This window comes from Pipra filicauda, unplaced genomic scaffold (assembly GCF_003945595.2).
Source record: "Pipra filicauda isolate LSUMZ 115617 unplaced genomic scaffold, ASM394559v2 scaffold24_size8852520_pilon, whole genome shotgun sequence".
Classification (NCBI taxonomy): domain Eukaryota; kingdom Metazoa; phylum Chordata; class Aves; order Passeriformes; family Pipridae; genus Pipra; species Pipra filicauda.
In genome coordinates, this window is record NW_024104365.1 from 3167077 (window position 1) to 3193733 (window position 26657).

The 26657-nt window shown below is 38.1% G+C and overlaps 1 protein-coding gene across 2 annotated transcripts in view; it reads left to right on the forward strand.

The window, feature by feature from the left end:
- The window catches only part of GPC6 (glypican 6), a 769083-nt gene extending 748170 nt beyond the window's left edge, over positions 1-20913 (forward strand). For both annotated transcript variants that reach the window (XM_039381996.1, XM_027724667.2), the window contains 2 exons: positions 6828-7003; positions 7444-20913. In XM_039381996.1, the coding sequence (XP_039237930.1) occupies positions 6828-7003; positions 7444-7646 (379 nt within the window). In that variant the 3' untranslated portion in view covers positions 7647-20913. The remainder of the gene's footprint in view (positions 1-6827; positions 7004-7443) is intronic.
- The last annotated feature ends 5744 nt before the right edge of the window (positions 20914-26657 follow it).

Genomic DNA, 26657 nt, shown 5'->3' on the forward strand with positions numbered 1-26657 from the left:
ATATTGAAAACGATATTGAAAGTAGTATTGAAAATAACTAGCTTTAGATGCAAAATCACCTCTTGGGTGGTGAGCAAGGACATTTACTGCAGCATTAAAAAAAACCTAAAACATAAAGGTTTCCTTGTTCAGACTGATTAGTATCTGATATCAAATATTATTTCACAGGAAAGAGCATGGCAAAATCTGACCAATATTCATATATGTATAACTTTGTTCACTGTGTCATATGTCACAGCTGTCATAAGCATCTCTGTGCTATATGAAGAGCTACATATTAAATTCCAGAGAATATGGCAACAGCCTATGATAGAAAAAAAGGAAATTTAGCCATCTCCCATTTTCCTAGACATTAATACTGTAAGTAAGGAGAAAACATGGTGTTGGCTACTGTTGCTGAAGGAAATTATTGCTGGATTTTTATCAGATTCTGTTATGGAATAAAGAATTAGAAACTTTGAATTGCCAGACAGACATTATGCCTTATGTTTCATTTTACACATCACTTTTTAATGCTGCTTTTACAGGGGAAAAGAGTTACAAACCTGAGATCACAGCAAATGAAAGCTTGGCTTTCTCCTGAGAGAGGCATTACACCAAGGTCATTTGTGGTTATTACACTCCCTAAATATCACTTTGCTGCCATGATTAATTTACAGTGACACCAGGTCTCCAAATGGAGGTTGCCAATTTGTGAGTAACCGTGTAGTAACAGAGTCATCCATTTGGCGTTCTGGAAGGCTGCACTTGACTCATTGCTGATCCTGTACGAAGAATAGTTTTAATCAGGTCACATCAGGTAGAAATTAAATGCTGTGGAAATGGGAAAATATTTATTGGATGGATGAATCTCTTTTTTTGAAAAATCCATATTAAAAATAATAATAGCTACTTCAGACAAAGTGCCACTTAGAGAGATGTCCAGTAGGATTTCTCCTTCACATCTGTATCTCAAAAGAACATAATTTTATGTTCAAAGAATTAATGTCTTCTGCCAGATGTACAGAGAGATTTTTGAAAGCTATATGGGATCTAAAAAGCAACAGGAAGATCAAACTTTGAAAATTTATCTCCCTCCCTACATACAATTAAATTCTTAACAACCACTGATAACCTCTTCACTAATACATTTTCTCCAGAAATTAAGAAATTTTCCCAAGAATTATGGAATTCAGTCTTTGGGACTTAAACCAAGTCCAAGGTATTAGTCCTTGAACAGGTGGCATTTACTGAAGTCAAAACAGTAACCAAATCCGAAACCACTCTGGTCTTCAGGAGAAGAACCTTGAATTACTCCAACCAACTCAGTCACGTCATTTCAACCAAAACATTCAAGAGATTGTGTCATGCACTGTCATACTGGTGCTCATGCTCATCAGGACTGTAGACTTATTGATATGTCTCAGCTCTGAGAGGCTGTAATTCCATGAAAGAGATGAGACCTGCATTCCTTTCCACAAGGAACCCTTCATTCCTCCAAGTGCAATGAAGGAGAAACAGAATTATATGAAATAAAAAAAAAATAAACAGGAAAAAATAGAGAAAGGTAAGGAATAAAAGGAAAAATGAACATTATAATTTTCAACATCTAGTTCAAAACTACAAGGTATGTCACCAAAATGAACACAGTATAGATTCTCAAATGTCTGAAATTCTCTTCTTCTCCTGCCACACTGTCTACTTCCCTAGCAGAGACCCTTTAATTCCTGGTGAAATTCAGGTGGGAAGAAAGGCTCTCCAGATCAGTGCTTTCCCTCCTAAAGTTACTCACTGCTGACCAGCAAGACTTCCAGTGAGAATGAGTTGAATGTCCTCTACCTGGAGGTAGGCACAGATAATTGTTTATCACCACTAGTGAAAGTGTGAATAAACCTCTTCTCAGTAAGTGTGACAACTGCCTATTCTTAATTGATGGTTCTAGTCTATTTTTGCATCTTCCTTTCAGCAAGTTGGCAGATAAGCTATTTTCTCCCTCTCCTTATGTCTCCTCAAGCTTTTCTCCAAGATGGATTAAAAAAAAAAAAAAAAAAAACCAAACTGAAAATATCCTGTGGGGATTACCTCCTGAGCAAACAGAATCAGATGAGGTGATCTAGTTAGCCAAACAAGCCAATTTTCCACTGCACTTATCTTTCTGGACCAGATGTGACTGCATACTCCCAGCCCAGCCTCAGTAAGCCTGTGCTGCATTTTGTACTCTATTGCCTACAATTCTGTGCACCTGGAAAATCTCCAGTACTGCCTAGGTGACATGCTCCAGTTGTACTCTAAGCAGCTGCTGTGGTAGCAAAATATGGAAAATGTTGCCCTTTAAGCCAGATGTGTTTTAAAAATCAGAAGACTCCTCTTTTTTTTTTTTTTTTTGCAGGAGCAGGACAGGTGGGGGGGGGGGGTAGTGTCATATCTACAGCCTTTCAATAAATGACCTGAAAGATTCATCAGTCATTTCTAGACTTGAAAAGGAAGTAGAAACCCTGGAGTATTAACTGGTTATTAGGGGAAAAAAGAAAAAGTGATTTTAAATAGACTTTGTGGTTCTTGGTTATGATGTACCAAAAGATACTTTTGCTGTGTCTGCTGAGATTAGCGAGAACTCAAGAACTGTGGAAAAGCTAAGAGGAATGGCAGGTATTAATATTTTAGAAAACAATGTAAATTACACTAAAATCCTGACATAGCTGAACGAGGAGCAAACAGCAGAAAACAAACAGTATTATTCAGCTTCTCTATACTCAGAGGGCTAAGAAAGCTTGATTATTTTTTTTTGCTCAGAGGCTGCAGAGAACAGACACTGATTCAGGTTGACGCTTCTTTTCATTTATAATGGGCATACAGTTCTTGTAATGGCCAAGCCTACAAAGAGATCATTAACTAGAGCAAAAGCAGCGGCAGAGCTCAAAATTCACAAGGGTGTCTCCACTTACAGAACTGCAGCAAAAGCAGCTGTGTTCAACAACTTTGCCCAGCCAGCAACAAATCTTCTGTCAAAAAGTGGTCCCAAGACATGGCTTCCTATTCGGTGTGACTTAACCCTACCCCACACACATCAAAATGCTTTTGTCAGAACACATGCTGGGCTGCCTCTCTGAGACTGTTGCTCAGGAAACACCTTGGGCTGCATGTTGTCGTGTCTGCATCAGTCCTTTAAAGAAAGGAAAACAATTCAAAGATATTTACATTCAATATAGGCTTTTCTGACTGTTTTTTCCTCCCCTGAGGAAGCAGGTGAACTTGTTCAGTAATGAGGCCAGAATCCAGCTACACATTCAGACATGTGAATTCATGTACTTAAATGTGGATAAGACAATAAGGAGTGTGTTGCCCGTGTGATAGTAGTATCATTGGAGACTCTTTGGCACATCTGAGATGAGTATGACACAGGACACTACCTCCCATCTGGACCACAGGCTATATTAAAATTGCTTAAGCGATTTTAAAACCACCAATGTTAAGGTGCCTGAAGACAGCCCCAATATCCCGTCAATGTAGTCGGAGACAGTTTTCCACTGCCTGAGCACACTTACCTCCTGCTATGTTAGATGGTCTAAATAGTCCAGATATCTGCGTGTTGCTGACAAATTAGACCCTGGACCTGCAGGATATTCAAACCCTACTGGAGTCGCAGCACAACACCGAGCCTAAGTCCTGGTGGCTAAAGTGGCATTCAAGACTCAATGCAGCTGCCCTAAAGTAAGACACACGCTATAATTTTAGATGCCCCAAATGTCCAAGACCTCCCCCTCAAGCCTGCAGATATGATCCAGAAAGCCTCACCTTTTAGAGCTAGTGATGAGAAGAGGAAAAATAACCAAGAGTATTCAAATGGCACCAGATGTCTATGTTTATTCAAGTAAATCCCAGCAGATGAAGTATAATGAACTAGTCATTTGGCCAAAGGCACATGGGACTCTAACAGCTGTCCCCGCTCCACTGATGAATAAACTCCTGACTAGCTGTGACTAGATCTTGTGTTGACTAGATCTGGCAAGAGTGAGACTCTGCTTTCATGCAGACTCTTTCATTTGAACATACAGGTTTTATTATCTGTGTAAACCTAAAGATAAATTTTTAGCCTCTTTAATTATTTTGCTCCTACACCCTAAATGCCAAGGGAATTTAACTATCCTCCTAACCATTAGGCAATCATAAGACCATGGATTTCTTGTGCCCTACATCCAGTATGACTCCCTTACACACCTAGGTGAGGTACACCGGACTGTTCTTCTGAGAGATTAAGCCTTCCATGCCAGGAATGCTTTGGAGATCACCACATCCTGGGCAGATACAGCAGGATATGTGACAGTTTGACAAAATCTCTTCCTACAACTGAACGGGCTGGCCCATTTAAAGTTAGATGGTCTTCAGAAGGACATCAGATCCACACTAGCCACAGTGCAAAATATGAACCTTTATGAAACGCGCACATCAGAGCACTCTCTAATTGCTCTCAGAAGCAATTAGAATCTTCTTCTATTATTGATGATAAGACAAAATGAAATCAAACAGAAATCAGTCAAAGAAAGCCTGTGAGCTGCCATGCAGAGCTAGCCATAGCTTCTCATGGATAGCATGCAATAAAGAGCAGCTAACCTTTCAAAAACAAGGAGAGCAATCCACATGAATATTCAGCAATTTCAGATCACTTCTGGTTGCTAACAGCTGTAGCCATTTTCATGGACAGGATACTGGGCAAGATGGAAATCCTCTCTGAGCCAGAAGGTCAAATCTTACATCCTTGCTTTTTTTAATCAACTTTCACCTTGAAATCGCTGATTTAATTCTAGAATGAGTAATTTATCTACAGCAGCCATTTCATTTGTAGAGACGTGTGACAGATGGAGATCTGTTCCTTTACAGCCCAGGGCATCCCTACCTGCCAAGGTCTCCATCCTGCTGCTTCCAGGCATCTCTGAAGAATTATTTCCTATTCTATCTTTAGTGATTCATAACATCGTGGTCTGCAGTCCTCTGTGCTGGAGTACTGGCTCTGTATTCTCACCGTAATAAGCCTTACCACAGGAGTCTGGATGGGATCCCCCAGCATTGTTATTTCACATCATGGTACTAGTGAAACAACAGGACATGCAGTTTGAGGCTGGATATTTTTGGCAATTGTGTTTGGTTCTTATATGTTCACGCTCCCCCGGGATTATTCTCATGTAAGCTTTCAAAGGCCACTGGCAACAAATGAGTCTCATCTTGCAAAGCTAGAACCTATTATGATGAGACTAAACCCTTCCTTGGTGAAGCAAAGCAGCTGCCATTTTGTGAACCTCCAGAAGCAACACAAAACTTATTTTCCCTAAACCATGACTTCAGCGGAGAAAGTCCTTTCTTCTCCCTTACTTTCACAATTATTTTTAAGATATATTTGTTTTTCCAGACCAGTATGAACAATGCTGTCATCAATGCCAAATTTGAACACTGATAGAGAATTGTGTGTGCTCAAGTGAGAGTGATATGAAATATTCTTAAACTATATTTGGTACCAGGCAACATGAACGTTTGTCATTAGTAGGCTAGACTGTGCTATCATTATTTACTGTCTGAGCACATACCCACATGAGGAGTCTAACAAACATCAGCAGCATAGCCTGGTATGCACACTAATTACAAAATAGATCATATCCTTATAAAAAACATATACAAAGGGTTGATCTGCCCCAAATCCCTTGCAGTCTAAATGTGAGACAAAGACAGTAGGTAAAGACAGGCAAGAGAGAACAGGGAAGCAGTGATACACTATTTTCTCAGGGCACAATACCAGCAGAGAGAAAAAATGTCAACCTTTTATCAACCTGGCAGCTGTAAAATGCACAGATAATTTTTAACAGAGATTCAAAGCAGGAAAAAAAGGTAGCTTTACTGATACCTATAAAGAGAGCTTCCTGAGGACAAAGAGCAGCAGGGAATAAAGTGTGCCTCTTTGTAGCAAAGGGGGATGGAGATTTTTACTCTAGGATGATTGGAGGCTGCTTTTTTTGTAGGGGAGAGTTACCTGCAAAAGCACACTTGATGCCTGTGAGCAGACTGAGACTGTATTTGTCAAGGTCAGAGAAAGGAATGCTGCAGTAATCAAGAAATTAAAAGCTAAGAGCCTGAATAAAAAATTCAGTTGGATGGATGGGTAGGAAATGCCATACCTTAAATGTTATGCACGAAGTACATGAAAGATGCAAGCGTAGCCTGGTTTTAAGGAATAAGGACAAAATCAAAGAAAATACTGGAGTTTGGTAAAATCACAACCCCTTTTACGGGCCTGGATGTGATATAGGCTGGACATGCTGTTCACAGTGGCCTAGAAAAGGGATGCAAGAAAGAATTAGAGAAGAAAATTTATTAAGTGTTTTTTTAAGCAAAGCCATAATGCCTCAAGATAGGCTTCTAAACTGTCTCGAAACAAAAAAAAAAGCTCTATATAACAAAGGACTTTGTATCTTTTAAGCAGAAAGAGGTAAAAACAGAAGAATGCACTGTTAGATGTTTAATTTAGTGTATAACCATTCACATCAGCAGAGGATATGAACATGCAGTGACTTACTGCTGGCTTCTGAACCTTTTCCATAGCTCACACAGTCAGTGCACTTGCTGGAGAGTATATGTAAAGTTAAGAGGTTGAAAAACCTAAATGCTTTCTGCTCCCTGTAGTAGCTAAGCTACTAAAAAGATCCTTCAGAGTCAGTAAAATTAAAAACTATATTTTTAAAATAGGTCCACTGGATCTGTTCAAGAGTTGCATATTGAATTGTTTAGCACACCATTTGCTGCACAGTGTTTTATTTCTGAAATTACTGCATCTCGAACTAATGATTCATCCTGCTATGTAGATACTTGCCTGAGATTATGAATGATGGGTTGACCAACCAGATCAACAATCCAGAAGTAGATGTGGACATCACAAGGCCAGACACCTTCATTCGACAACAAATCATGGCCTTACGTGTCATGACTAACAAACTGAAGAATGCATATAATGGGAATGATGTCAACTTCCAGGATACAAGTAAGAAACCATTAACTGTCATTACATAAATGTCTTTTTGGAACACATTTATTAACTGGTCCCATTGCAATGACTTTCTTTAGTCTTTGTGCTCTGCACTGCTGACAACATAAGAATTCTTTTTCTGTCACATGAAACTCCAGTTATATAGTTCTTTCTTTTGCTTCTTTTATTAATCTTCATGTCTAGTGTATCAAGACATTGAGAGTTTTCCATAACACCAACAGTCCACTTCTTTGTCAGAAGAGCACTTAATCATCTAATTAAGTAACAGTGGTTTTCATTTGGCTGCTTTGCTGAATGAAATTTAGCATCACCACCACTTTCCCATTTCCAATGTGTTTATCCCACTGGGGTGCCAGGTGGAAGGGGAATGAAGAAAAGGGATGAAAGCTATAACAAACAACACTCATGCTGTTTCCCTCACTCCTTTGTGCCAGGTGATGAAACCAGCGGCTCAGGCAGTGGAAGTGGCTGTACAGATGACATCTGTCCCACCGAGTTTGATTTCATCACCACTGAAGCACCACCTGTCGACTCAGACAGGAGGGAGGTGGAGGCTTCAGCCACACAGCCTGGCTGGTCACTGCAGACGTTGCTTGTCATCTTCATCAGTCTTGTACTGCAGAGACAGTGGAGATAATCCTGGATCTTGTGGGAGAAACTGTGTTTTAGCTACAGAAACAGCCAACTTTCTTCTTTTCTTATACTCTTGGACAATGGACCATGCCACAAACACTTGCAGTTTTCTACAAGAGAGCAGTACTGCAACCTGCTTCCCATTTTAGTTTTCCCAAAGAGTACCAGGTACCAGACTGAACTGCTTCCTGCTTTTTTCAGATATCTCTGAAGACAATATCCACTCTTGAGAGAATTCTTTCTCAAACCTTTATTACAGGAGACTTTCTGAGCTTCATTTCCTTTTATGCTGCAAAAGGGAAAAAGGATCTTACGGTGTGTGTTTTTCCCCATCAGAGAAAAAAGAGGGGGGAAGAAACTAAGAAAACAGTTTTCTTTCTGAATCAGGCCTGATTCAAGGCCGCTGCATTTCAACAGAATATCAATGAAACAACAACAAAAAAAAAAAAAAAAACAAGAAAGGAACAAAAAAATGCAACCGTTCTTCGCTGACAGCCAGGTTTCCTTAGGAACTTCTGTAGGATGATTCAGGTCATCAGAATGATCATTGTTATAGGGAGGAAGGCTGGATTTTTTTTTTCCAACACGAAAGTATGTCTCAACAGTGAATGTCTTGCACTCCATCTGCCAGCCACATCAGATTGGTATGAAGGCAGAGAAGCTGAAAAATAAGTTTACCTTTTAGTATAGTAGTAGCTCCACTAGCTTCAGAATATCATGTTACAGTTGTTTAGTATTTAAATCTTAATGCCCAATAAAAATATGAGTAGTAGCACAGTTTCTTTTAGGATTTATCCATGTTATGCAATTGGCACAGTTTTCCACTTAGTTCACCGCTGTGAGCTCATCAGCCATGACGGTAATATAAACAACGCTCTTGACCCCTCAAGGGTTCAGACAGAAAATAATCTCTTGTGATAGAATCTTTTTCCTTTTGTTACTGTTCTGACATCGATTAGAACTTTCTGCTACTATGTTCATTATCCTACCAAAATGGCAATTCTCTAATGGACTAACAGCAACTGGATCAATAGTGTGTTTCACACCTAACTACATCTTTCATATCAGTTAATTTGAGTGTCACAAGGATTTCGTCTACAAAATCTCAGAACAAACAAAGATATAGTACCGACATGGAGATTCCTTTCACTTTTTTAGTCTTAGTATGATCATCTATTTTTATATATATAAATATATATAAATCACAGATTTTAACTTCTTAATTACAAGCTCAGGGTTGACACTTCTTTGTAAGAAAAAAAACTTTTGGTCAACCAGCTCTTCTTTTTTTTGTGCTGCTCTGGAAAGTAGCCCTTTAATTACTGGTAAGCATGAAAATCAAAGAAGAGAATTTTTTACGTATCCAGTTGTCCATTTCTTAACAAGTTTGCAGGATGAGGGAGAAAAACTCTCTCATATGTATGTATTTGGGGGGGGCATGTGAGTTTGTATGATAGGCCTAGAGAAGGACTAGGATGTTAATTGTGATGGCAATTGTACTCTCAGATTCTTCAAGCATACCTTGCTTTAATAATCATTGCCTAAATGACCATGGTCCTGGATAGAGTTTTTTGCATCTGGTCATAAGACCCAAGGTGGAAGCTGTTTCAATCCTGTCCAAATGAGTGTCAACAATTAGACATCAAAATCTTCCTTCTTCTATCAACCGCAGACAAAGGACTTCTGGGGCAATGCTGTGTGGTGTTGAAATGATTTGCCAGAAAATTATTTCCTGATTCTTATGTTGACTCTGGAAATGGTATAGACAAATTGTAGTAACACTGTAAATCCAGCCAACCACATTACAATTTAGCAGCAGAGCAGGTAGATCTTATCCATTGCAATCACTTTTTCTTGTCAAATTATAATTAGCTATCGATTTAGGCATGAAATTAAAATAGAAACACACAGCACGTTAGGATAAAGTATACTTAAGCACTTTTACCAGAAAGTATTTACAAACTATTTATATAGTATGTCTAATAACAAAAAGCATAGGTTTTGAGCCACTTGTATTCCATGCTTTTTCTTTTTCCTGTTTATTTGTTTGCTTGCTTCAGAGTATAACGGTAGCATCATAGAATGATAGAACCATAGAATCATTTGGGTTGGAAGAGACTTTAAAGATCATCTAGTTCCAATCCCCCTGCCATGGGCAGGCATACCATTCACTAGATAAGGTTGTTTAGGGCCCCATCCAACCTGGCCCTGACAGGTGGTCTGTTCCTCTGGGCCCAGATTAGTGTGCATGAGTCACTGTCTAAGTGTTCAGATCACACGAGTCTTACACCAGCCATAGCAATGTGTCCCACTTCTCCAAGAGTTCCCCTTGGAGCAGGTCTTGTCATTCAGTATTTACTGTCTCTAGGAAGTTTAAGCCAATTCTTATTGGCTTTTTCTTTTGCCCTGGTACAGCAGGTACCAAGCACAGGGTCTTTGCTTTTAATTTTTTTCCTAAACTTGCACATGCATCATTTTACAGAGAGAACTCTAAAAATCTCTCCAGTCCATCTCTTTCTACCCATCTCCACATCCTTTCTACACTTCTCCTCTTTAGCAACTTTGTTTCAGGAGAAGCTGAGTGTGATTTTGATTTCTCCCACTGTGTGTTTTTTCTCCCACTGGTAACTGATACTATTATTCTCCGTCTGGAAGCTTATCAACAGGCAACAAAGTCCAAGGCCTCTAAGGCAAGTCCTCTGTTTTACCTGCTCCATACTGCTAGTAAAGGAGCTGATGAACTCATCAGGTCTTTGTGTTAGCCTCAGCCCACATGTAGGTGATCTGGTGACTATTGTCAGCTGGTGCAACCAAAGTGTGTGTCCAGGGTGCTCTCAGCTGTTTGTAGACCTCCACAGACTTTTGGACAAGGAGGAAGAGGGATCCCTAAGAACTAGGATGTGTGCTGAAGGCTGTTCTCACTCGGGGAGCTTGCAGCAGGGACCCTCCTCTTCTTGGACTGGATTTTACAAACTGCTGCTCAAAAAACAAACCAGCCTAATCTTTGTCAAAATGTAATTGTATCGAGGGAGTTCTGCCAGAAATTTGTGTCTTCCATAATATTATTTCTCCTCTTATTTTCCTACTATGCATGGTGATATCTTGTCAGGAGACGGAGATGCCTTTTCATGAGGTATTGTGCATACATTTCTTTAATAGTCCCTAAAGGTTAAATACTCTGTTCCTACATCGCATTTTTCTGAGATTAAGAAAGCTATTACATCTACAGAGGAAATTAATTTGGGAATGAAAGAAAGAAAAGAAAGAGCATTCGTGTTCATAAATATGAGACTCTACATAATTTCCAATGTTTCTATTTGCACATCCTTTGCATCCAATAACTCTTCTAATAAGGTAATTTTTTGGTGTGTTACAATTTAAATTTCTCTTCTGCTAGCAGCCAACAAAGTAAGAAATTATAAAGAAGACAATTACCTGTTCAAGAAAGAGGAGCTAAGTCCTAAGGAAAAGTCCTTTGGTTGTGTAAACCATCTATGCTGCACAATCCAGAAATTCTTGACATTTCGTGTTCTTTTAAAGTGGAGACTAATAAAAAATTAGATGCAATTAATTACATAACCAGTCCTGCAGAGCCCTGTGAGGTTTTTCTTTTCAATATTAACTGAATTGCTTTGGTACCAACCCCAAATTTTTAATGTTTATTGCATTGCAGATTTTTCTACTGATAACTCAGTACATAGTATTATAACTGCAGTGCAGACTTTCTGAACTCTGGCCAAACTTAGGCATTCCAAAAGAGACAATCAGGAAAAAAAAAATTGAAAAAGGGGGTAGAGATTTCCAGCAAAAGAGCAAAAGGAGAGGAACCTGTGCCTCGGTGTTCTGGTAAGGGTTGATCTATCCCAATACTCTAAGAGATATCACAGAACTCTGTCCATGGAAAGCTCCCAAAACCTGAATGTCAGACACAAAAATCATCCCAGTTCTGTGGGATTTTTATGAAGGATTATTCCCACAGATGTATGAACCAGTTTCAGCTGCTTCCATGCAAAATGTCTTTACTGTGCGAGTAGCAGCACACAGGAACAGATTGCCCAGAGAGGTCGTGGAGTCTCCCTCACAGGAGATATTCAAGAACCACCTGGATGCAATCCTGTGCAATGTGCCCTGGGATGACCCTGACTGAGTAGGGAGGTTGGACCAGGTGATCCACTGTGGTCACTTCCAACCTCACCCATTCTGTGATTCTGTGGTTATGTGATTCTGTGAACTGGAGCTGTTCTTGGGAGCTGGACTGCACGTGCAGTGTCTCAGTAGGCAGCAGTTGCCTTCAATTTACTGACTCTGAATCATTATCAAATGTAACTATACTTATTCACTGAGACATTTATTACTTCAACGTGAAAAATAAATTACAGCACTGATGCAAGTTGTGTTTTTTGTTTTTAATTTGCTTCCTAAGGTAACCCATTAAAACTGAACACAGAAAATTTTAGAATGATTATGCATGTTTCAACAGATTTCATTTTGGATATTAAGAAGAAATCCTCATTTCAAAGACCACAAAACAATATTTACTGTATTAACCCACAAATGTTCAAAGCTACTAAAGGAGAATGAATAGCGTTAACAACAGTGGAATATTACATAAAATTGCAAAAGCCATAATTTTAATGGGAAATTCAGCAGTCAAAGGCTAAATCTTAGCATTAGGACTGAGATTATGTTGTCAGAACACAATAGACTCAGTAATGCCTACTTTCAAGAAAGTTAGGACAGGTGACGTACTTAATATGGCAATGTTTTCATTACAGCTACTCAGATGTACTGTGAGGATCATATTGACATGTGTAATTATGATCATTTTTTTGCTAAAACAATTATAAAGACCAGAGTACCTTGGTAACAGGGTACATGAAAGATAAATGTTATGATAGTAAGCATTATCTAACGTGTTAAACAGTATAGGAAATGTAATGGAAATCAATGTAATTGATTTCTGGAAGTTTCAATGTAATTGAAACTAATTTTTAAAGTAAAATTCTAGCATCTGACAGGAGTGATGGTCTCAGATTAGTTTAGTCAGAACATTTTCCCACTGTTTATCATATTCAAATCTGCTGACCAAAATAACCAATCAATCACTTGAGGGTAATTTGCCAACATAACAGGAAATGTTTGTTTACAGTACTTACTTACTTTTTCTACTAAACTGATTGTGCATCATATGTGATCATATAACAAACGTGTGCATTTCACCTGTGTGAAATCCTGTCACCATGACAATGCAAACGAGAGCTTTGTCATTAACAAGGATTTTGACTATAATCAGGGAGAAAAAAGAAAGTCTCTTTTTTTCAGGAAGCTGTTCATCTTTGGTTTCTTTCTGACTCTCAATAAAAAAACAACATTGCCCATAAAAAAGTGACATTAGCATCATCACCTGTAAGTTTCCAAACTTTACTCTGAAAGAGTTGCAATCTTTCCGCCTGGCTTCCCCACAGCCAAGGTCTCTGGACTGTCCAGAAGCTGAAGAAAGTCGTGCATGGTTCTCTATAACTTAAAGTCTACACAATTAAATCAAACCATTTAAAGAAAATGGGTCAGTATTTCAATCAGCTCTCATTTCACCTTTATTTTTAATTATGCAGCATTGATAATTAACAGTGTAACACACATGAAAGGCTTTTGTAACACGCTGTGCTAAAAAAAACCTTCTTCCGTTTCCTCCTTTTTTCTGGCACCAGAAAAATCTGTGAGGCTTCATACTTTTAGCAGTAGGCAGCATCTGGCGTGTCGTTTGTTTATTAAATTCAGAACAGCTGCATTACTAAGAGGAGCTGTCTTTTTCTTGAGAGGGAACAGGGAATGGGAGTGTCCATTTATCATTAGCAAAAAAGAGTTACAGAATGGCAAATATTTATTTTAGATATAGTAGGGGTCCATCCATCCATCAGCATTTCTGAAGACATTTTAAAGCCAAATTTCCACAGAAGACAAATCTACTCCCACTAAAATATAAATCAATATGATTTTCTTCCCTGAAAAAATACAGATCATATGGCTTACAGTTCCAAGCATAAGTGAAGTTGGAAAGAAATTTGCCTTCTCCAAAGTGGGATGCCAGCCATTTAGACAGCTCTGCTGCTTTCAACTCCTGGAGCTGCTTTTGTACCTCTCCTGAGCTCTCATGCAGACCACCCAAAGAAAGGAGCCTCCTGGGTGTGCAAATTGCCCCTGTGGATGATGAAGCTTGTTTTTCCAAGAGAGTTAGAAAGATAATTGAGGAGTGAGTCAGGGAAGCAGCACTTCACAGTGAGGCCCAGTAGATATATATGACTGTGGCGAATTAACAGTAAAATCAGGTGAGGGACAGCTGGTACTCCTCATATGTGTCCAACTCTTCCTTTCAATCTACTGCCTATGAATTTTCAGTGTAATCTAATTATAACCATCTACTGATGGACATAGCAAAGGCACAAATATTGCTTCACAAGTCAGCGGTGTTCTGGTAGTCTGCTGCAAAGTTTCTCTTCTCAGTTTCCTGGTAGATGTCTCATTCTCTATCTTTCAGAGTGTGAGGAAGAGCTTACTACCTTAGACAGATTTTTGTGTGACAATAATACTTTTTTCCTTTTAAAAAAAGTGTTATTTAAGCACGAAAGTTGTTCACATCTGTCATAAAGATTTCTCAATTTCACTATGCATCTAGTGAGTTCTTCTCAAGCCTGAAGACGACAGTCTCAGGGGCTTTGGAAAAAGCCCAAACTCCATTAGTCCTCTAAGTTTCTTAGAGGTTTCCCATGTTCCACTAAATACCCCAAACACCAGGTTACAGGTGGACTGTGCTTCTTCTTCTCCCTCCTCTCCTCACTCCTCACCTCAAAGTATCATCCTGGGCTTGAAAAATCTTTCAAAATGAATGTTTCATCTAAGCTAGTACCTTAAAAAACAAAAAAATCCTTTTTTCATGTCTGTGTTTCCTGATGTTAAATATTTCTAACTAAAGCTCCCTGTGTGCCACATATCCTATCTGTCTTTGAGTCACCAGTGTCGCTATGACAATTTTCTACTCCAGGCTAAACTGTCTTTTCAATCATTTTTAGCTCACTGGATTTTCTATCTCCCTTCACTAGATTTCTGTGCCTTTGCTAGCACTTAAAGCTTCTATTTTCAGACAGAGGATGTAGCAAAAAAGAGGTTTGGTTCACTTACTTTGGGGGATTTTTTCAGGCTTTATCAGATCCCACCTTTAGCTTTTATTCTTTACTCTAAACATGCTCTGCTGGGTGTACGTTCTTGATTATCTGACATAAATCCTGATGACTCCTTTTTCAATGTAGTATATAGTTAGAACTTATGGACTAGGTATTGGGGCATTCGTTCTGTTGTGGCAAAATTCTGTTTCTTCCTTATAACTGTAGCAGACAGTTTCCATTTTGTTGTCTGCCATGCTGATAAGCCAGCAAGGCCAATGGCAAAGAACTTGTGGATTTTCTATAACAAGATTAACTTAATGGGCAACAACTTCAGGAAACAATCCATATCACTTCTGTAATTGATTGTTTTGAGGACTGGTGTTGGGCATTTTTTTATTTCCTTTTATTTTATTTTAACATTCTGGGCTTCATTTGATTTACTTTACACATTGGCTATGTGTGTATTATGTTGTACGCATGTAATATAACTAGGGATTAACAGTTTCAGTCTTTAGATAACACAGAAGAATTTTAAGTAGTTGGTCAATCTTAGTTTGTTTCTAAGAGCTACAGAGTGATTATTAGTCTTGAAAATCTGCCCAAATAGAAGTCCGAGGACTTCAGATTTCAGCTTTGTGCTATTAGTTGAGTTTGAGGCTCCAAGAATATTTTGTAAATAATTTGTGAATATGTGCGTATACTTGAGGGGAGAGAAAGGAGCGTTTGCACCTCAGAAGTCTTCTGAAGCTTCTTTTCAACTTCTGCCTAATCTGAATACAAATTTACAAATGAGCAATTTGCATTCAGATGTTCAGGGTTGTCAAACTATATCAATTGATGGACATTTATATACCAACTCCTCCCAGGTTACTTTGTTTTGCTGAGGAGCAATATCATTTAATGTCCTCTAGCAATTGTGTTATATTTATCAAATTCAAAGAAAGGGTGTTGTTTAAGTAGGTCAGATGTCTTAATTTAGGTGCCAATTGACATTTATACTTGCTTGTAAAACTTTTATGGCTCCAGACGTATGAACAGTGCTTGAAAGCATGCAAATTATTAGCTCCAGTTTTTATGCTATATTTCTAGATAATATTTATCATAGTTAAATGTGAATTTATAGAGATGATATTTTAATGCAAGTCAAGTTTAGAATAATTCATTTTAGACAGAAATAAGTTTGGGTTGAAAAAATCTCATTGAACATTAAACCTGCTTTTCTACTGATCCAATTCTAACATTTCAGCTTAATCTGATATCAAAAAGAACCAAAACCTACAGATCCTGTTTACAGATCATACCTGGAACTAAATGGTAGTTTCAATTTTGGGAGAGTTCCAATCAAAATGAAAGTTAGATAAAAATCCCAAGTTATCCCAGCTCTAAGTACTAACTATAATGATACAGTATTTAGCAACATATGTCAGTGTGTGTATATATATAGCAGTGTAGCAAGGCAGAGTTTGAACTTTTACAGAAAAGATTCTTTATGACTTTGTAACTTCAGAGAAGTAATGTACCAGTACAGAAATAGAACAATATATACAATCATTTTGATACATTTGTGAAATAGGTTTCACAGAACCTCATATTTTTTGTGCAAAATGCCTTAAATGACTTTCCGTAGGGCTAATGCAATTGAATTTGTTTCTGTATATAGCCTTTTATAGTAATTACTTCGGATGCAACGCTAGACTTTTCTTTCCACTGCAATCATATACAGCCTTACGACTACTAGCAACAACAGACAATGAATGCTCTGCTTTATTAGCTATGAATGCACTTTTGGTCCACTTGTAGACTGAGAGCTTGGAAGCAAGAAGTGGTGACAGTGCTAAGAGTGCCAAGACCTTCGTGATGGGCAATATCTGCATTCTCTCAGGCTTGAAATCCTTTCCCACCCACTCATTTTCCTCTCACGCAATCTGCCTTTATGAAAACCGGCTGTGACTTAGGGCCTCAGATCATCCCACCAAGCACTAGGCACTTCAGGGAGCACATCACCTTTCTAGATCTCTACAGTTAGTCACAAGATATGGGCACCTGTGAAGGGGCTTACCTCTCTTCCCATCACAGCCTGGGATGACAAGATTTCTCATGTAAAAATCTCAATTAAGTGCCTGGAGGTAGATGCCACTGGTGAGATAAGGGATCCAGCCTTCACCCAGACTCTCTCCTGTCCTTCTCTTTGTCGGCCCAATGGTGCCTCTTCATGCCAGAGCTGGAGTGAGGAGCCTGGAGAAAGGTCCCATCTGGGGAAGTCACAGTACAACGACTTTGTTTCTGGGCAAATCAATCCTGATGTAACTAGACAAACAACCAACATGCATTTGTTGTTCTGAATGCTGCCCAATGTTGTTACCTTTGCATTCTTCCTTGTAAGTCACTTGGAACCAGTCAAATATCCTATTTTCGAGCAGAAAAGGCGACTTCCTTCAATATGCATATGCACAAGGGATGGAGTTTGTTTCCAAGACAAGTCTTTTCTGAAATCCCAGATGTCTTTCCAAAGCTGGTGAAAGCAGCGCACAGGGCTGAAGCTAGCTCAGAGAGTTAGCAAGGATTATGATGCACATGGCTGAAGGACAGAAAGCAAATTACTACAAGTTCCTCCTCAAGAGTGAGGAACTGCGATAAAGATACCCCTTGGGCTTAATCATTAATGCACTTAGTCATTTGTCAATCTCAGCCCTTACTGCATCAATGAAAGGAAAATACACGTCTAAGAGGTCAGTAGAGAGAGCAAGGTTAATATATACAGGTTAATGCTGACAAACTGCTAACAGGCCTCCTGAAAAATAGCTGATTGTTATGACAGAAATAACTTGTTAAAAGCTGAAAAATAATTAAATGCAGCTTCTTCTGTATCCCCCTCCATCTCTTGGGTCTCCATAATGAGGAAATCCTTTTTCATTCCCCATAATGAGGAAATACTTTTTCATTCCCCAACATACTTTTTGGGAGGTTGGTACTTGAAATGTGGCAGAAACCAAAAGCCCTAGCTGTAAAGAATCCATTTGGTGTCCAGTTTTCTGGGTCTCCTGCTCTTCCACTTTGTTTTCCTTTTTGCTTTTCTAAGAATGTCCCACGCACATAGTATATGTCAGAATGCATCTCTCTGCCTGTATGCATATTTATTTATACAAATATATATATATATATATAAATACAGTCACAAACCAGTAAATTTGAAGTGCGTATGCTATAAAAAATATTGGAAAGGCTCCATTTGCCACCATACTTGACACATAAGTAATGAGAAGAGTCTTAGGCAGGGACTTGTGCTTTAGAGATGATTATACTTTGTGTCTCTATAAATGTTGTTGAAATTTTCTGAAATAACTGTAAAAGGGTGAATCTGCAGAACTTAATTTGGCAACATCTGCTGGTACTGGTAAGGAAAACATAAAAAAAGACAACTATCCAGATAAAACCAGCAACCCATATGGTATCTCATTCATAGTATTTTGGGGCTTTACTGATATGAATTTCATTATTTTTTAGGTTTTATTTGAACTGTAAAAAACATGTAGAAGCTCACCAAGCTTTCAGAACACCTACCTCCTTCCTTTCATACTACAAATATTGCTAAATTATGACTTTTCTATATTTATGAAAGTATGTTCTTTAAAAATTAATTGAGTAAAATACAGATGATCAAAACCATCATCCTAGTTGGTGAAGATTTTTTTAAAAAATGGAAATTCATAACGCATGGAAAGTGGCTCTTACTTCTAATGGTATCACACACACCCCTTAAATGAATTACAGATTTATAATCATACTGCTACTGTCCATCACTTGAGAATGACATGACTCAACAATACTCGATGGATTACCCCCACAGCCACTGGGTCTTTTTCATTTCTTTCTTCTCCCCACACGTTCCTCCAGAAAGTTTTGATTAGTAGAAATGCATTCAGATTTCCCCACGGATAAAAAGAAGGAAAGTGCTTGACATTTTCAAGACAATCTCAGACAGTACTGCTCGGCCCATTGCTTTTCCATTTCCCCCTGAGTCTTTACTAAATCCAGTGCAAAACAGTCAATGTGGTTTTCACAAAGCAGTGATCAGTAATGTAAATACCATTTCTTCCTTCAAGACTTATAATGAATTCTGTGTTTCTTAAGCTTGTTTCTTTCACAGTTTGTCATGTCAAGGATGTTAAAGATGATATTTGGAAATCACAGAACAGTTAAACCATAAACCATTGTGTTTCTGTCCATTAGTAAGAAAAGTTTGACTGCAGGGATACTTTGTTGGAGGGTTGTATTAACAGTCATTTACATATATATATATTTGTAGAGCTGCACCTGCTTCTTTCATATACCTTAAAATTAGTACCAGATAATGAATGTCCTCCTATGAAACTCATTTTTTGTATTGCATCTTCCTGAAATATAGACATTAGAAGACATTGCTGCTCAGCCAAGGCAATTTTGCCTGGTGCAATATTATGTTACTAGACAAAGGCATTTGAAAAAGGCCACATATTTTATTTTCTAAATCAATACTTTCTTTTACTGCCTACTGAAAAATCCTTTTTTAGTGCTTACAACACATTTGAGAGTTAGGATAGGATTGTAATATTCAGTAACAGACCAAGACAATAACTAGCATTCTTAAAGATTAATTTTATTTGCCCTGCCTTTTGCCTACAAGCATTATCCACATAATGCTTTTCAGATAGATTGTACCTTGTTAGTTTCTCTGCTTCATAGTATACATATATTGATGAATATGTATTTCCATTGACAACAGTGCAAGTTATTTCTCGCATAGTGTTATTCTACTGTTTATTCATGTGTATATTTTAAATTCGCAATGGCTTGTTGGAAGGTCTAATTGATTGTCGCTGATTACTAGCCAGAATTTTCTTTTGTTAAGGCATCTTTACATAAAATTCTGATCATTACATGAAAGTTTAATTCTGATTATTAGATCTTAATGATACTCTTTTCAAAATCACAGCAAACTTTTTATCAGTGAATCTCCAAAAAACACTGTGTTAAAAATCTCAGGAAACACAGTTTTTCCTATTGTCTTCATAATAAGAAATAAATAGGCTTTTCTCAGTTAAACAAGAGGATTTATTGACCTTTATATTAATCTTGCCATAATTGGACTGGCAGAGTATTAGAATATAGGATCCACAATTAACTAACTCTCTGTGCAGAGAGAGCAATAGCTCAGCTAAAAAAGATTGCTTGTCAGGAAAGTCTTACTGATGCAACACACACATTCATTTGCAGACCATCTACTATACATATCTAGTTGCAGCAACTACTGTGGAATGCAACATCAAGAAAGAAATGAGGGAATCAAACTATCTGTCTCCCAATGCCATGAGATCTCAACTGTCTATGCAACAGACAGAAATAGGGAAACACATTCTTTCCGCCTGCTGTAGGTGCCTATACTGTATGTTGCTCTTACTTCTCTCTGTTGACACTACAGAGGATTCGTGGTCTGGCATCATGGTATAACGAGCTGTGTGAATGATTCATTAGCATCCTCAACTTAGAAACCTTTATAGATATGTACAATGCCACAGTAGATGGATTGCACACAGACCATTAATCCAAATATTAAAGATAGGTGATCAGAAGTAGTCATTTTTGGTGAGGTAACTATTCTCAAGGTGTGTGAATGAGGACTCCCCAGTGTAGTTCCTTTCAATTCAAAGTTTAAAAGTGTTACAGAACCTGGACAATTTATACTGTGTGAGGACTATGCAATGGAGGATCAGAGACACCTTCCCCAGCCTCTCTGGTCCTCCTCCCATTGAAGCTAGCGAGAGTTTGCCATCAGCTCCAGTACTAGGAAAAGCATATCTAAGAAATTTGATACTAACCATTTAAATCTGTGTTTATATCCTCAGTGTCTATCTCTCAAACAACACTGGTGACACTTAGGAGTTCATAATTACAATGGAAATAAAGTGTGGGACTACCTTTTACACTGTTGATTAATATTCAGTACTGTATGTATATATCAACTTGACACCTCAGTGAAGACTTTGACATGCCTTATTCGTTCTAGTTATTTTTATGGTATTGGTTTTGTTAGATTGCTTTACCTTATAAAGAATAAAACTATAACTGCTCTGACTCAAAACTGTCCAATTCATTTTTATCCAAGATTTGTTAAATCTAAATCATGTTCATCGGTTCTTCTCATTCTCATCACCCTTCACTCACCATGAAGGCAATGTATATTGGTGGTTTGAAAACAGGGATTTGATATTCTCTGATGGACTACAATAAATATCTGAAGTACCTGCCTCGTGTCTTGTGGTTTCTTGTCTGCAAAAAGAAAAGTGCTCTCTGCAGACCAGTAACGTTAATCCCATGATTGGCAGCTACTGGAGAATCATGAGGTAAAATGAATCTTTAAAATAACTTACGAGAAGTTCATTCTACAGCATTCTTTTTCCAGTTGTATTTATGTGCCAGGCATATTTCCCTAAAATCTGTCAGTGAAGTGAAGAACATCATGACATCTAAGAATGAATTTCAGACAGAAGCCATTTATTTATTCTCTTGCAAAAGGCGAGATCTTTCTGTGGCTATACATAAAATACTTTAAAAAATTATACTTAATTGTTATTTTGAATTACTTGTTAGTTCAAAGTCAATCATATCGGGAGCTAATTTAATAGTAGCATTTTATTGCAATTGTTGAATTTTTTTTTTTTTACATAAGACTGCCCATGATACAGAAGTCTAAAAATGTAAATCAATCTTGTTCTTTGAGAAATATGGGATCTGGCAAATGAGAGGGTTTGGTTTCTCCTTTTTAATTTGACTTATTCTAATTCCTTCAGTTGAGTCTAAGATTTCATACTAGGTTTTTAAACTAGTCAATACAGTCTCTTAAAAATTCTTCTGTTGATTGGGTTTCAAGTTTAAGGGTTTTGTTCAGCTGCCTACATATTGCTTCTGGCATCACTTGAAACAGCTTAAGCTAGCTAAGGCATCTGCCCAGAGCCAGCAGACATGACATAGGACCTGCAGAAGCCCTGCATCCTTCCAGACTGGCAACTGGTTGTCCAGATGGGATGGTCTCAAGAACCTTAAACTAAAGGCCTATGTTTAGGCAAGAGAAACAATTTCCTAAATTCAGGTGAGCTGAATCCCACCCTAACCCGATACAAACCTATATTTGGGCAAACTGAATCTCACCCTGAGGATGGATTTTGTTGTCTAAATAGAGGCACTGTTGCCATTCTGGACATGGCAGGTTTGGTTCACTGCCCACTCTGGATCTGCTTTATATGTTGTGTCTACATCTTCTAGCCCACTGATTATGCCTTGAATTTTCTAGGGTATCGCAAATGGCACTGGACACTTTTGTGAGGCCTATTGAGTCATGGTTTGTATTGCATTCAAGACACCTGTCTGTAGCTGGCAAATATGCAGAGCAGCAAGAAATCCATGCCTTCCTGGGGTACAGGCTGGAGCAAATCCATGGCACCAATGAGTATCTCCAATGGCACTACATTACCTACATCTAGGTACCCACAGTAGGTGTCTAAGACAGATGAAGCCTGATACTTTCTGGGAGTGTCTGTCACCGAACTGAGAGAAACCAGCTCCTTTTAAAACAGTTTTTGTGAATAAATTGTTTGAACGGGGTTGGGAAATGTACTCCCTTCTTTACAGCAGACTGCAGTGTTGCTCATTCTAGACCAAAACACTGAGTTTTCAAAAAAAATATAATACTTTGCAGTTTTCAGCCTCTGAAGAATGATTCCCAGCTTCTAATAATTTTATAATATTCTTTATCTTATTAACAAAAGGCAAACTTTGCTGTGCATGGAGGTAAAAACAACCACTTGTCATAGAAGATCTTAGTGAAAGCATCAATTTAAAGTTCTGCTACTTGCCTGAAGAGACATTACCTGAAACAGTGCATAGAGTCTTCTGTGAATCATGGAAAATCTGACTCATTTTAATTATTTTTCTCTTCTTGGGCACTTACCAGAAGCTTCTGTTAATTAATAGTGCCTTGCTTTAAATCCTACTGGAACAGAATGAAAATGTGAATTGCTAGAGATTTGATTCCGTTAAGTGTACAAAATCTACCTGCCTATTCAAACACCACTGAATCCTTTAGTCTAGAAATACTATGATGACCATTTTCTTTGCCAGATTTCTGATATTTATTTCATGGTTGTATGAAACATTGCAAGTCTATTACGATCCTTTGTCTCATCAGAATGCAAATAAAATTCAAGGAGAAAAAGATATGAGAAAGTATTAAAAAAAAGTGAAAATATGAGTACCTAACTGTTTGAAAACAACAGACACTTCTATTTGAGTTGCAAGTAAGATTCTGGTCAGTTTTTTTACAATTTAGAGATGATATTTGAACGCCAGCCTTAGCACTGAAGTGATATTGATATACTAAATTCTGAGTCTTTGGTGAATTTATTAGCATACTCTTGGTTTAATACACTATTGAACCTCATATCACATTTGCATCCGTGAAATGCATATCCATTCACTTGAATGTTTGGGTAGTATAGATGGCAAACATTAATAAATCGAATCGACTGCTGACAATCCAGGAAAAACCATGAGCAAAGAAAATGTTTTCTGATACATTGCTAATCTCAGACATACCACAAAGCCATCAAATACATTCTCAAAAATATTCTGATATTTAATATAAAGAATATGCAGGTGTCAAGTATTTGCAACATGATGTAAATGCAAAAAAAACACCTCCTCTAGAATTTGGATCTGCATGAAGAATGATATTGTCTTATAAGCAGAGGGACAGTAGCCCATTTTCGTGCAGCTCCATGTGATGGATGATGCTCACTTCTGCCACCAGCTTCATCTGACCAAGCCCGACCCATGGGAGGAAGTGCAGGGTTGGGCAGCCCATGCAGCCGGGAGCTCTGGGGACAGGGCAATGAGAGAACATGAAGGATATGAGAGGCCTGGAAAAGAGACCAGCCTACTGTCCAAAGACAGCTTTGATACTTATAATTGCCTCAAGTAAATTACGCTATGAGATAGTGGGTATGGGAGAGAGAGGAGAGTAAAATGAAAGAAGTCCAGGAGCTACAGAATAATAGAATTAAGAGAAAAAAATTGAGTTGAGTATCAGTAAAAATATCCTTGAAGTGACACATGTAAAGATATGTAGGCGGCGTACCCCAGGGATGCAAGGTGAAGCATTCTGGGTCTTGTAGTCTCCAGCTGTACCCTGACACGTGGGCAATACGTGTTCTACTGTGATTGGGTCTAGGCAAATCCCATGCTCCCCAAAGGGTATATAAGGGGGCATTTTCCTTTAAATAAAGGATTTGACTGCTTGCCAACTGAGCTGCTGGGTCTCGTCTTATTATATTAATAAGCCACAAAGATACCAATTCTGGCTCCTGATTTTAATTTTTGTGACAAAATTTCTCTTTCTTGGTTTTTTTTTTTCCTGTTAATGATTTTCTTCAATTATGCTTTTATTCAGTTTTGGTAGAGATATTAATTAATTCAAAACAATCAATAAAATTATAAATACAGAAACTCTTCCCACACTCTTAATTACATGTTAAAAACTTCCATCTTTAATTGTAACCCTGACTTTACTTAAAACAGCAGACTACATACAATACAAAGGGTTAGTACATGGGACAACTATTTATGCGACTCAATTTATGATGTTTTTCTAAAATACAGCTAGGTTTAAGCATCATTCTATCTTTTCCTACTAGTATGGATATTAATAAATTAGAGGAAGGTGAAGCAGACATATTTGTCAAGCAAGGCAGAAAGAGCCAAAAGGACAAGGCAAACAATGTGGAAGAGAGGAGAGAGAGAGAAAGGAGAGGTTTCTAAAGGAACCAAAAGAAGTGAAATCTCTGGGCACCTCCCAGCAGAAAACAGAACTGGGAAAATCCTGCACTAAAATGCAAACACACTAGAAATTCAGACTGGATTTCTTTCTTTTTTTTCTTTCCCCAACTGTTATGAATCTTGGAAAATTCTGTTTCCCAATTGTGAGGCACTGGATTATTTTATTATCAGGTCAGAACCAACTCAAGTATTTGTGTGGGGGTAGCGCTCACAGAGCCCACACGGCAACCCTGCTGGGGGACCACAGAGCACATATGGAAGCCTCATGGGACCGCTGTCAATCAAAAGGGCAGCCTGGGAACACACCCACGCCATGCCCCCTGGAACCCCTGATCCAGCCTCTGTTTGGCTGCACCACGTCTCACTCTGGGCTGGAGCCACAGAGTGGTCATTGAGCCAGAGTCCCACCTGGGACAGGTTGCCACAGGGACACATAAAACCAACAACACGTGCCCCTCTCTGATGCTCTCTTTCCAGGGACCTGCCACCTATCATCAGAAGCTGGACTTCCATAGGACTCTTTGGTAGTAGCTATTTAATAATCTATTTTTCTCTTATTCTCCTCTCTTCTTACTCACTCTTCTATCTTTACTCCTTTTTCTTAATCATTTTATTTCTTTACTCTTTTAATCTCTTTTTTTACTTAATATTCTGGGTAACTTAAAACTGGTGGGTTGGATTTTGTTAGTTGTGTGAGTTGGCATGTGCCAAGTTGGTGCTTTGTGAAATGCTTTGTCTTGGTTATATGTTACCCCTTTTAAACTTTTGACAAGATCCTTATTTTCTCCCTAAAATGATCAGTAAAAGTATCTCCTAAGAAAACGTGTGCAGCGTTTTTTCTTTAGACTATCTCAAGGTATTAAAGAACCAAAGGGTCTGCAAGAGTTTGATGAGCAAACTTTTGGAGTCTTGTATATTTTTTAAAAGTAATATTCCCAGTTGAGATTGTGGCTCCATGGCTGAAGTCTTACACCAAATTCAGTAATTCTCACTGTATGCTGAAATATTTGAGGGACTCATCCCTAAAACAGTTTCAAAGATCCTTAACCATGCCACAGACACAAACTGAAAACTAAGAGATTTCTATTCTAGAGCAAGCCACTCCACTCCACATTCCATGAAGTGTAGAAGGAAAAAAGTCTTACATTCCCTGGCTGCAAATTGAATTTACTGACATTTGCCAGGCAAAGGCAATATTCCAAGAAGTCATTTTGTTACTCAATAAATTCCCATTCCCATTCACTTTGCTCTGTAAAACCTGCCCCTACCTTGCTTCCAAATGAAATAAATCAGAATATTAGGGAAAAGTAGAGAGAGAAATTTTGTGAAGTACTACTACAGATGTGTTTTCCAGATAAAAACCATACCAATATTGAATAACTGACAGCAACTAAAGCAAAAATGAGCATGAGACAGGCTGTTGTGATAAGCTGACACGAATTCATCTGTCTGAATAACACAATTAAGAATACATCAGAAAAACACGAGTAGAAATCCCCAGACCTAGCTAAAAAATTTAGATACAGGCAAGACTGAAATGAAAAGTACCACTTTTTTTCCTCCCTTTTCAAATTTAAGTAGAAATATATCTTTTATCTTTATGTTTCTGTCCTAGCACAGCCACCAGGGTATACTTCTTACCGGCAGATAGACATAGTATAAATGAACGCTGAGCTCTGTCATCTCTCTCTCCATATGTCATGTCCCTGATCAAATATTTTTAAGTGGAAGGTTCCATTTAAAAAAAAAAAAAAATTCTATATTAAAAACAAATGCTTTCATTGTTTTTGCAAAATCACCAAAATCACCTTATCCTAAGATTACATGTGGAAAATGTGGGAGGAAAAAGAAAAGGAGATAGGAAAGAGTATATATATAGAGCCTGAGTAAAAGGATGGCTTTTCCTTCTATTAAAAATCCAGCTTTTTATTTCCTCAGGAAGGATTGTGCTTTGCCTTCACAAGTGGTATTTTTCAAAGCTCTGAGTT